This window comes from Sinohyriopsis cumingii, unplaced genomic scaffold, assembly GCF_028554795.1.
Source record: "Sinohyriopsis cumingii isolate HCF-2022 unplaced genomic scaffold, ASM2855479v2 utg000233l, whole genome shotgun sequence".
Lineage (NCBI taxonomy): Eukaryota > Metazoa > Mollusca > Bivalvia > Unionida > Unionidae > Sinohyriopsis > Sinohyriopsis cumingii.
The window spans coordinates 288,847-302,810 of NW_028315880.1; the positions used below are offsets into that span (position 1 = coordinate 288,847).

The 13,964-nt window shown below is 34.3% G+C and overlaps 1 protein-coding gene across 2 annotated transcripts in view; it reads left to right on the forward strand.

Moving 5' to 3' along the window:
* The window catches only part of LOC149774392 (adhesion G protein-coupled receptor L3-like), a 63,043-nt gene that overhangs the window by 21,709 nt on the left and 27,370 nt on the right, over nucleotides 1-13,964 (forward strand). For both annotated transcript variants that reach the window (XM_089945333.1, XM_089945334.1), the window contains one exon: nucleotides 482-676. In XM_089945333.1, the coding sequence (XP_089801459.1) occupies nucleotides 482-676 (195 nt within the window). The remainder of the gene's footprint in view (nucleotides 1-481; nucleotides 677-13,964) is intronic.

The window sequence follows — 13,964 nt, forward strand, 5'->3', positions numbered from 1 at the left end:
AGAATCGCTGTATTTGTGTTGGGTGAGATGCTACATTTAGGTTATCCACGTACGAAAGGATTTTAACTACATGTTTATGTCACTTGGTCCGTATTAACTACGATATGTATGGGGTATGTCCTTCGCTCAAAGTAGAGCCGTAAGATATTAAAACATTGAGATTTAGATTAATAACAGAATTTATCAAAGTGGCTCGGCACGGTGGAAGAGTATGCGCTTGCTATATTTTTAATATTGGGAAATTGATAGTATTACATTAAACAATTCGAAAGTATCTCCAAAAGTGTCATTATATATTTGTTCGATAATATATGATTGTATGTATATATGCATGCATTCATGTACAGACTGTTTACATATACATGCATACTCTAATGCCATTGTTACACTCTAATCATGCTTGTGGCAAAGGGCAAACACAATTTGTGATAGTATTGGAGGAACATTGATACTATCAGCTGTCGTATTTTATTGACCTCAGTTTGAAGTGCTTCGGAATGATTCAACAGTCACGGAAATCAATGTCTCCAAGGTTATATCAGAACTAAATAAAGCCACTGATCCGAGACAAGTGGAACTACACAAAGCAGAAATTGAGATCGTTGTCTCAATTATGGACAAAGTCGTGGGCATTAATACTTCAGACGATCTTCTAGGCTCTTTCCAGTTGTATGAGGTAAGCAATGGCAAATTTCAATAATGTTGAAGCAATAACACATGGGAATCCCAATTAGAACTTATTCTTAAAAATGCATAATATTTTGGTGTGAAAACTTGTTGTTTCTTTGCATATGTTACACAATCATAATAGGAGAACAGCAGCAGAGAGGGTGAACCCACCTCATTTTAGAAGGGTCCAAAGACCGAAATAAACCTTCGTAAAACAACAACGATTAAATAGCGTAAATAACGTTAAAATCAACATATTCTGACCATGCGGAGGATTCTCTAATTGGGTTAGTTTCTTTTTTTAAATTTTGTTTCCTTAACTGAAAATATAAATGTATACTCATATATTTTAAAATTAAACCAACCTTTGGTCGCCACCCTCTCTTCTGCTATTAACCAAAGATTTTATCTAGACTTATACGATATCGTGATCGAGGATCATGTAATTTTATTGTTATAAATCCGTGTGGGGTTGACTGTGCTCGCGAAAATAATTCTTTATATTTAATTATATCCATGTCGCCGCTACACCAGGTTTGATGAATATTTCGCAACGTATGTGTATCAACTCCATTAAATGCAACTAAAATATTGCTATTGTCTCTGATCACTTTTGGTATTTGTGTATATCGTTGAGTAACATAAATCACATCCGTGTTTTTGTGTCTGCCTCGTGAAAATATTCTAGCTGGATTTGATTGTTTTTCCAGCATGACATCATCGTATACAACTAAATTATTAATAAATCCATCAAGGTCGTCTACAGATTATGCTGCATCAATATCGGTGACAAAATTTATATCATCACCATCCTCGTCCAACAATTTTGCATTTTCATTAAACTCTTTAAGCACTTCGTAGCATCGCTGATCATCTACAGATGGAGCTACTAAACGAAACTTATCCCATTTCAGCCATCTCATTGTCAAATTAAGTAATAATTGCGTCTTACCACTTCCAGATGGACCTATTATTTTTGTTCTGATAGAATGTGGTAGCGCTGGATGATGCTTTCCTGGCTTTTGCTTTCGTGTCTCTGAGAAATCAATAATATCCATGTTTTATAAATATAATAAATAATATGGATCTATATTGTGTTCGATGTAGAGCACATACTCATACAAGTATGCAAGCAACAATAATAACAAAAGATAAGAAGCGAACACTCACAGGAACATGTGTGCGATGTGGTACAAAAATATAAAGTTATTTCTCTTGATAAGTCAAGGAAAATTGGTGGTGATATTGCTGCTTCATTAGGAAAATTACCAGGAACTCCAAGGGCTAAATACCATGGAGAAAATACCTTCCTGGATATAATTATTGCGGTCCTGGAACTCGACTTGATATCAGACGTGAGCGAGATCAATCAAGACCTGGTGAATATCCAATAAATGCGATTGATCAAGCATGTTATGTTCATGATTTAGCTATAAAAATCTAGATCTGCAGCAAAGACATATTGCAGATGTGAAGTTGATTCACTCGTTAAATTCCATAAAAAATAAATCTTTAAAAGAATCATTATCTAATTGGTTCATAAGATCTGCGATGAAAGGTAAATTATTATTAGGAAATAAAATGTTTCCCGTGCCGGTAATTAATCAACCGATTATTATAAAATAATGGAATCGATTTATTATAGCCCAAAAGGATATTTGAAAGGTAGAGCAGTTATTTGTAAATTCGCTGATGCTTCAAATGTTACACGATGTGTTGATGCAGCGTGGTTAGCACGACATGCAATAAGGCAGATTTAACTACCACCACCTAAAACGATTTCACATGCACATTTTGATGTCGGAGTTCCTAATGAAGTTCATCAAGCAGATATTTTGTTTTTACCACATGATACTATAAAAATTGGAAGACGTCGATTAACATACAAATACGCGTTAACTGTCGTTGAAGTTGCAAGTAGATATAAAGAAGCAGAACCATTATCAACTAAATCAGCAACTGAAGTTGCTTCGGCGTTCGAACGAATTTATCAACGAGGATCTGGACCTTGTTGTCTACGATGGCCACAGTTGCTACAGGTTGATCCTGGTAAAGAATTTCTTGGTGCAGTATCATCTCTGTTGGAAAAACATAATGTCAAGTTCAGGCGATGATATACTATAATTGATCGTGATCAGGAAATTGTTGAACGATTTAATAGAATTCTTGCTGAGCGTTTATTTGGATATCAATACGCGAAGGAAATAATTCAACATTAAAGATTTCGCGAGTGGGTTGCAAGATTACCAAGTGTAATTGCAGCATTAAATAATGAAATTACTCGAACTGCTTTGAAACCCGTTAGCGCAATCACAAAAAACATATACCAATACAACGACATGAATTTTCAAAACAATACTATTAAATAATGTGACTGTCAGGTATATATATATATATATATATATATATATATATATATATATATATATATATATATATATATATATATATATATATATATGAACCTGGTAGTCTTGAATGTGGTAAAAATAAGAGCGACTGACCCTATTTGAAGTTTAACGACACATACAATTTCTGGCGTGGTTACATCTACAGGTAGACTTGCAATCTATAGACTTTCAGCTGCTCCTCAACGTGGATTTGTAAGTAGACAATTACAAGTAATTCCTGAAGACACACAATTACCGCCGCATTCACTTAACTAGCACCCCTACGTCGATAACACTCAAGACAGGTCAGCATTACATTTTCGCGCGTATGACCAAGACTATTATTAATTCTATCTACGGCAAATTGTCTTGGATTATTAAAAATATTGTTCAACAGCTTTACCGTGTTACAGCTTTTACAATGATTTTTCTGTTGTTCTTTTAGTGTCATGATAAATTTAACATCGAGATCAAAATTGCGATTATTTTTTATCACATTGTTTATAACTGACTAATTATTTTCTTATTTTATCAACATCAACGTCGTTGTTTTCCTCGAGATTTTCTGTAAAATGTATGATAATCCTAGGTAGCTGAGATATTCTCCTAACTCTAAAAACTGCAAGATAAACTAAATTTGACAATTCGATATTGTCATCAATAATCCAAATATTAATATCCTCAATAGTTAATCCTTGCGATGAATGAAAAGTTATAGGATGTCCTAGCGTCCATGGAGATTTATCCTTGTCGGAGTCAGGAGTTAATGTACTCTCAACAACACTGACAGGAACTACAACAATATTATTTAGTAAAACACTTTGTTTTTCTCACGATCCTGGAATTTCAGCTTCAATATTTTGCCGTCACGTATCTGCTGGTCGATAACACAATTGTACAGGTAGCTTTGAAACTTTTCCTTATGCAACAAAAATATTTGTTTTTGAAGTGTATCACGAACTATCTTGCTAGTTGCAACTAACAAATCATCTGGTCTCCATAATTCCAAAGGTTGTTAACATGAGTTTTTAAAATTATTTTGCGCAATTTTTCACATTTAATTTTATTTTATTTTAGTCTGATTAATTTCTTATACTCATTTAATTCTGGATCACGCGCTCTATGATCATCAGTTATTTCTTCATATTAATCAACACAACTCCTTAACCATTTGTGTGTAGACAATCCAAGAAAAGATGGTGGTTGACCATGATCGTCACACATTATTATAGTTGTATTCTTCAACAATAACCAATCAAGAAATATTTTAATGTATCTTTATATACTGTGCATATTTCATTCCAAATGAGGATCCTTGGTCTTTCGATATAAAATGAATCTGTGGCGACTCTAACTGCGGTGTCAGGAAATCTGTTTATCATCGATAATAAATGTATCGAAACATACGCGATGATTGAAGATCTTAAATGAGTAAATTGCGGTGACTCACCATCAGTATAACTAACAATGGTACCTAATTTATATCCATCTGACAAAAAAGTTGTTTCTTGACTGATGAACGTATTTTTATTCGTTGTATCGGGTAATTATAAAATCTAACTGAGCGTCATCACTAATTAATCGTGTACAATGTCGTTTATGATCACATGATCCACCTTGAGTAAATTTACCGATCATTTTTCTACCAACATCTTTCATAACTTTTTCTTCACTTTTATCTTTGACATTGGACATATTATTAAAAAATTCGTTGAGATGAGGTAAATTTTCTCTGATATTTTCCTTTCTAAATTTATCGAGGTGTGGTAATCAACCTTCGGTTTGTTTTCGATATGATAGAATTGCTTCAATGACCGACAACGATAATAATATTTTACAATCAAGCATATATCGTAATAAAACTATTGATCATATTTTCCATAGGAACTTTGAAATAACCATACTGATACAGGATCTTTCTTACTTATTTCCTTAATAAAATCAAACATATCACCGTTATAAAATTTAACAGTTCGGTCTTCTGGAATTGATATCGCCGCAGAAGTCCATGCATGAGCATTGTGATCAACGATATTTATCGGAGCTCCTCTCTTTTTTTTAATGTTTCGAATCGTGTAAAATCTCTCCTGTTATCGTTTCTACCTTATTGGGAATTTTAGCAAGATTGTTTATTGTAGGTCCTTTATCCTTGACTAATTTAGCCGATTTGTATCTATTTATCCTCGTACATATGTTAGTTTATTTCCTTGTATCGCGTTTGTGAAGTGTTATGTAATTCGCTCGGCAACACAATTTAATGTCAAGGACGAGGAAAATTGTTTTGTTTGAGATCACTAATGCTAGGTTTTTCATTCAGCGGATATAATGCGAAAATAACTGCAGTCACAGGATACGCTCGCTCATAATACGGTTTGTCAATTCCAGTCAATATTCCTGGTTTGGACATTTTATTTAACGTAACAATTATTTCATTATTAAGGACAGGGTCCAAGTATCGTCTACAGCTACAATACATTTTACCCCGAAAAATTATCATTGATTGTCGAGAAAAGCGACAATTATTTCATTGCGTCACGAATAATTTTAATCAGAGTTTTTGTCGGATCAGCCAGAGCTCGCCAAGGTAAGTCAGGGGTTGTTCTGTCAAGATCAAATCTGGATTCAGGAAACTTTGTTTTTCAAGGTTCAGTTGCAGACAATCTCTTACATTTCTTCATATTATAATTAAGACAATATATATATATATATATATATATATATATATATATATATATATATATATATATATATATATATATATATATATATATATATATATATATATATATATATATATATATATAATGATTCAAACAAAACATAATTGTAACTAGTTAAAGATAGGTTCTGCAACTCCATGTGACAAAGCTTTTGTAAATGAATTCTGTGGATTACATTTGCAAAGCCTGCAGAGTGGGAGTTATGGACCAAAACCGTGTTTACGATGTGGTGTTGTTGGTAGAGGAGAAACGCAGTTATGTATGCAATGTGGTGGCAAAGAATGTAGAGAGCTGAAGCGATATCATAATAAAAAACAATAACAACGGCTTGAGAATCAATGACATTGACAGCGTCAATGGTAAAATTATAAAAATATAACAGATTATCTCGCATAATTTTAAAAATAGTGATTCAAACAAGTTTTTTATTTAGACAAATAATATTATTATATAAAATGGACGAAAATGTGTTTCAGAGACATCGAATCAGAAAGAAATACGAAGCATCACGTAATAGTACCATTAGGCACTGTAGATCAACAAGCGAAAACAAAAAAACCAGTCGGTACTGTTGAAAATACTCGCTATTTTATATTTACTGTTGCAAAAAAGATATCTTAGTCACAAATTTGTGTACGAGTGTCATCATGGATTAATCGAAGATGGTCATATGATTGATGATGTTTACAAACAGAAACTCTATAATCATTGGTCTAATTTACGAGCTGTCACACAAAGCCAAAATTCTGCATGTGGTGGACCTGGCAACCATTCAAAAAATTCAAGGAGAGGGGTTAAATCCGTAAATATAGAGAGTGGTGAGAGAAAAAATATTTCAATCCATGAATTCAGCTGGAAAATATTTTAATATTTCATTACGTTGTGTACAATAAGCTGCATATAATATTACTAGATCGGCATTTTCAAAGTAATATAAGCAGAAAAAAGTTTTTGGAAAGATATCTACTAATTACTATATATTTTGTATTATGCATCGATAAATCTGAAGTTCCAAGGGAGATAACTCTGTCAAGGACACGTTACGTGATTAGAGTTATCTCCCTTTATTGCATTCGCTGCTGAATTAAATAATATTTTTTTGCGTTGTTTTTCACTCCGCCCTGTTGCTGAATATAACCAAATCGGTATTTCAAAGCAAAAGAAACATAAAATAGCTTTTCGGTATCTCACTTCAGAATATAACTTATTGTAAGACAGAGAAACTTAGCGTCAATTACAGTCATTGGACTAATATGATCCTCGACTATCAAGGGCAATAACTCCATCACGACTGTGTCATGACTAGATAGATATTAAATAATTTTTTGTTTGTTGTATTTTACCACTATTTTCAATTTTATTTCTCATTGGGTTGTTTCTTTCTTTTTTAAGAAACATTATCTTTTGTTTTATGAATCTACCACGTTTCATGCTTCATGTAGATTTTCTCAGCGATAATAAATAATATGAAATGAAAATACAAACATCAAATAAGCCCCGCCAATTGCGTGACCTTGATTTGGATTTCTGAGTATTATTTAGCTAATATATTAGAGAACTCCTTATATCACTGGGGGGTCCTCCAGGATTGCTCGACATTCATCGGACAAGCACACTCTCCCATTCACGATGTGGTGGGTTCCCTTTTGCACTCTCCATGGGATGATTTTTGTGGTGGAGGTGCGCATGCATTGAGCGTAGAGAAGGCTCCATATATGTACTGTGCAGCCTACATAATTAAGTTAGATAAAATTGTATGTTGTGTTGTACATAGGATAAGTTTTTTAAATTGATGTTGTGCATTTCTTAGAATTTAGTTAAATGTTGTGCAGTCCATATGATCAGATAATTAAGTTAATGTTGTTTCGTCAGATCTGATATTGTATATATTTCGTACCCTCTGAACTTTCTAGAATATCGTCTTACAATCTAGGAGTTCACATGGGTGTTGTGTTGTGTAAGTAGTTTTTTTATATATATTTTCCATATATATATGTATATGTTATATACTGTATAACGAACTATGAAAATATTAACGCTATTATTTCTGAAAAAAAAAATTAAAACATGACGGCATAAAAATATCAAATGCTTTTGAATCATTAGAAGAACGTAAATCTGAAGATAGATATACATTACCACGAGAATACTAGTTTATTAACAAATCCAGCAATCAATGTTTCAATCGCTGACTATGGTCAAAGAAATAAAAGTAGAAAAATTTGTATTTCTCACAAGCGCGATTGAAAAAATTATATTAGATATATCTTACGACCAGTAACACTCGTATCAGACAATTAAGAAAGATTACGTCATGAAAACGGACCATCGTGAAACGATCCATCGTGAAACTGGGGTCCCTGTCACGGAACACGTTTAATATTTATTTTAAAAGCTTTGATTTTAAAAGTTTTTGATTTTAACAATCGTAGATTTTAACAATTTAAATTTAAATTTATTCAGATATATTTTAAAAATCTTTGATTTTAAATATAACTTTGTTGTAGATTTTCTTTGACAAATCCAATATTTTAGTCAAAATTCGTCGCTTTTTCACCCGGTCAACTCCAGAAAGATTCATAATATCAACAAGTTCATTTTTAGTCGCCTATTTTGACATATCAATGTCGTCAATTTTTTCTTGCGCTTGGTAAAAGATCTTCCGTAAATATATACCATTACAAAATCTATTTAAATCAGTATTTTTAAATTGTACGATTTTCAAATCTCGAACTTTTATAATCGTGCACGACCTTATGAGGTGGCCTTGACGATGATGATATAGAGTAAAGTACAGCAATTGCGTCACGGCCGCAGATTGGCGGATCTGTCATTGTTTGTGTTGGTAATTTTGAATACCAGATAGGCGTTGAAAACGCCTGAGATTTTATTGTCTTTACGTAATTTATAAATTATTTTGGTGGAGCTAACCCTTACGAATCAAAATAAACAATTCCACGTGCATCAAACGCGTATGCAACCCAGTGAGTACCGCGGCGAGAACTTACATCTATATTAATGATGCCAGTCAAGGTATTATTTGGTTGATGTGGCAACTGATCGCGCATGAAAACACCTCTGAATTTTTATATTGAATTTTTTAAAAAGAATCAAGTAAATGAGCATTTGACATGGGTAGAAGACGCTTTGCGTCTAACGAACTGTTAGTGGAAATCTCAGACTACGTCCGTATCTTGCTCCTGGTAATCTTAGACCGCGTCCTTTTTTTAAAATTCCTTTTCCTGTTGCTTTCTTTAATGCCATTCCAGCAGCGCTTCCAATAGCACCTAATGCGGTTGCTTTTGCAACGGCAGGTCTGCGGATGCGGCAATTAAGTCTAGAATAGCTACAAGAAGTGGAAATATACCACCTGTCTTAACAATATTTTTGATGGCACCCGCAGAAAGGCTAAGTTGAACACCTGTCTTTGATTGTTTAGCTTTATTAAAGCGCTTAATTTGACGTTCTGACAGTGAATGTTTATTTGGACCTGGTGAGGTTTGGTTTGATTGTAATGATATTCTTGTTCCAACATTCCTTTTTAATGCTAATTGAATCTTTCGAACCTGACCAGGAGTCAGACTGACACTAACATGATGATATGACATTATTAAATATGTGCGTGATTTAAGAACATATTATTCGTTACATATGTTCTACTGGGACTCTCATTCGTCCACCAACACCTTCAAATAACATCGAATCATCACTGAGTATAGCAGCGATCGCTCTATAATCAGCACCTCCTGGATTTACACGAGCTCGAAAATTAATATCAACAACAGATTATCTAGATAAATCAAGATGTTCCAGTGAAAAGTAATAAATCGGATATAAAGTTCTAATATCGAACAGTGGTATTTGTAAACCGGTATGTATATTTTGATCACGACCCATAAATGTCATTAAACGATAATATATCTTTTGATGGTTCTTGATGTCCGTTTATCCGTAAAGAAACTGCACTAACTGCAAGTGTGTCAAATATCATATGACTCCGTTCTGGACTATTTAATCGATCAGCATTTTGTAGCGTGATAAATATATGCCTTGGGGCATAAACTCTTTTTTGCGATGCAATATGCCATGTAAATAAACAGTCAATATTACTCTCATTGCTATTTGTGGTTATTGTTAACCATGATAACAATGATTCACCACCTGAATCCATAAAAGAGAGTAAGTTTCGTTCTTCAGCAATTGTTACTATCATTACTGGTATCCATAGTGAAAGTTTTGTCAATATTACTTTATCAGCAGCAACGGCGGCTTGTCGCCAAATACCATTATTATCGTGACCCTTCTCACAAGTACAACCGTATGAGTCGCTCCAAAGATAACTGTGCTGATATTTCTACAAAATCCAAAGATGTGTGATAATTGAATCGCGCATGAAAATCTTCTACGACCATCTTTTAACACTAATTTACGTATAGCAAAACCTAAGTCGTAATTAGGAATGCCTCCATGAACCACCGGTTCATCTAACACGAAGACCACTTTGAGAAGTTCCACTTCGAGAAATTCCACTTCCAAAATTAAAATTTGTACTTGTCGGCATAATTTCATTAGTTAATTTTGTATGAGCGACTTCATGTGCAGCTAACTCTGCCAGAATTTAATTTGCAGCTTGATTTATTATTTTTACTGATATTTCCAGGCATAATTTCAGTGCTGGCCAGTTTTACTAGTTGAGGTTTTCTTCGTATTAATCGCCAAAAATGCTTTACCGGCACCTCGATTTATCAAGGCACCAACAGCACCAATACTTTTATTACTAACAACGTCAATAGCTTTCATTCCTAATTTGTTTTGCAATCGGTATTGCTTTTAGAGCTATCCTCGCAAATAAACCTTGAACAACAACAGCGATTCCGATCGGCCCACGTTGATCATTGTGTAGGATAATTTTTTTTCTTATTCATTTATCTAATCAGCGATCTTAATCGTAGGGATCTTAATCGCTATCAAACATCAATATCCACGATATCGCCGGTAAGTAATCTTCGACAAATATCAGATATATCATTAATAATTTCTGGATAATTATTTCCTGCGCGTTTTCCTCCAATTAGAATTTCTAAGCGATCAAAATCGGCAAGAATATTTTTAAGGCAATCGAAAAGACCACTTTGTCCTGATGTAATCAGGAGGCCGCCTACATTAGCGTCTGAATCAGGTTCTCTAAAGATACTAGGAAAAATATATTCTTTATTTGGATCTGTTTATCCAAGAGAATATTTTATATCTTTTCCTTTTTGTTGAAATTCAAGTAAACCTGGATCATTGTTTTTGACAAAAGATAAATCTTTAAAAACAACATATATTTCTTTAACCCAAAGTTCAGGTTTTCTGCTTTTAATGAAATTGACCTTTACATACTTTTATTTTTTGTCATATCCACGTGCAGCAATAACTACTGTTTTATATAGACTACCTCTAGTCTATTGGGGAAATTCCGGATCAAATATACTCTCCAATTTTACTGTTTTTTTTTTACTGGTGTTATCTACTTGAGTTCTATCTTAATGCATACAAAAAATCCAATTACACCCTTAACATATTCTGGTTTAAATTTGTTATCTCTTTTGGAAAAACTCGTTTTTCTTATTTCTTGTATATTGTTCTCAGTAAATTTTTCTACAAAACTAACTCTATTCCTACCATTCTTTGACGTTGTTTCTTCCTCGTCAATATCTTCATCCTGTTGTGGATGAGCGGGAGTTATTCCAGTTTGAACATCTTGTAAAATATATCTTGTTTGTTTAGTTCTTTTTGCTATTTTTTCGTTTGCTCAGCAGTTTGTTTTAACGTCGGAAGAAGACCTTCAGTAGCTTCTGCATATCTTTCAGTTACCTTTGTAATAGGCTTAAATAACTTGTCTGTACCTTCTGCATATTCAACTTCAGATTCTTGATGTTCTTGAAGTTTTCGTCTAAGATAATCACGAACAGGAAGAAATTTCTTTATTGCTTCTAGTTGTTCTCGAACTTATCTAGCTGTATAAGATTATTTAGCTGGTGGCATCATTTATATGATAATGATTTAATTGTAGCAGCAGAGAGGGTGTCGACCACATGTTGGTTTATTTTAAAATATACGAGTATACATTTATATTTTCAGTTAAGAAATAAAATAACAAATACAAATAAACTAACCCAGTTAGAGGAGCCTCCGCCTGGTCGGATTATGTCGACTTTAACGTTATTTACGCCATTTAAACGAAGGTTTATTTCGGCCTTTGGACATTTCTAAAATGCGGTGGGTTCACCCTCTCTGCTGCTAGAACCAAGATTATCTTGCAAGTTCAGCACTCATTGGTTGTAAAACTGTAGCTAAAAACCTACAAATTATCTACCCACCTAAGTGGCGGTCGTTGGTATAGGGATAGGCACCAAATCGCATGAATATCTTAGTTACTACTTCCGCTCGAACAATGCTGGACGTTCTCTCCATGACGGACCTCGCACAATTCGCCTCTAAGTTACTGGAAGCTCTGCACTTATAAGTTGAAATAGTTTTCAGTTCAAATGGAAGTGTTCCCATTCTGTATTTCCATCTGTTTCTTTCTTCCTAAGACGACAGAGTTCTGGTGTTATAACTAAAATCACTTTGCCGTCATTAGATTTTATGTAAGTACTTAGGCGGACAGCCTATGCGGCTTCACACTTGTTTTAACCATGAGTTGAATATATATGTGCCAGGCGAGTCTATATTAGGCTATTGAAAACTCTTAGAATGTGTATAACGTCCGCTACGACAGAGCTAAGCAATAGCGATGCATTTAGCGTCTTAAGTCCAAGCTTCACTGAATTTTTCTGTAAAGGCCGTCATTAAGAAACTTCCTGTTGGTAACATTGTGAACTGATATTATATATTAACGCATCATTGCCTTCATTAGGCCATCTGAAAACTCTTCATTGTCCTATGTGTGACACTTTATTACTTTTGAAGAACGTCTTTGGGCCTATTCCTACAAAAATCTTAGTTATAATGGATATTGTAGCAGCTACGTGTTATGGTTTTTCAGTTCCTTTGTTATATGCAGGCTTTGTGGGAAATATAGAAAACATTTATAATACTGTTTAGTTTCTTCTCTGGTCTGAAAAGTACAGGTCAGATTTCCAGTTATATGCTTATTTGGGGCAACCCTTCTGTTAGAATATTTATTCACCGGCCGAGTTTTTTGTTTATTACGGCAGCGGACGTTTCAGTCCTTAATTGTTTATTGGGATCACATAATAATGGGTACGTGGTCCAAGCTGAGACTAAACCTTGATAATTGGACCAATTCTCTCAGTCGGCAAACATTTCCAGTTGCGTCACGACGAATTTTAATCCCGATACCTCTGCAAAGGTATTCTCCGGCAATCACTATCACTAATGGTGCAACTTCATGGGGCTGGGGGAGCAAGTCTCCTACCTGTTTGGACTGGCATAGGAGCATGGCCATTTAAGGATCATTATTTATGTATCTATATCACAATGGATGCCGTTTCGGAAGGCTTGTAATTGGTGGCTGGCGAACCTACAAGAGAATATAATTCTCATTCTGCCTGAAAAATTGTGCTGACTGATCTCAAACAGCAAAGAGGAACAAGGCATCGGATCTTTCTGTCCTAAATATTCAGGTTACTGTTCGACATATCCTTGGCTGGCTAATGTATTGGCAGACTCCTTCTAACCGAATGGCCTTTATTTCCCTCAGTTTAATACGATAATATGGTTGATGGGATCGACTACTGAAGACCATTAGTGGTAAGTTGGAATTCTAACAGTCCATCCCATGTCACACCAATCCTGGCCTATCTATCTGGCACATTGCTACTTCCAATAACTTGGAGTGGCCAAATTTATACACATTAAACACCTTGTATTATGAACAGGATAATTATACAACCGGGTCAATATAGGAAGACAATGGAATATAATCTCAATGGTACCCAACAGAGTATTGTTCTAATGGAGACATCCATTTCATAATAGATAACTTACTGGTTTCTTCGATAAAAAAACTACTACCCATCGCAGTTAAACGTACAGTGCCTTACCGTCTAGCACCGTTTGCTGCTACAGAAGGGAGGATATTGAACGAATTAAGACATGTATTATCTTCAATTGGTTTGGAATTCACCTGGCCAAAGGCAATGGACACTTGCCCAAGTTGACTTTGCATGGGATATTT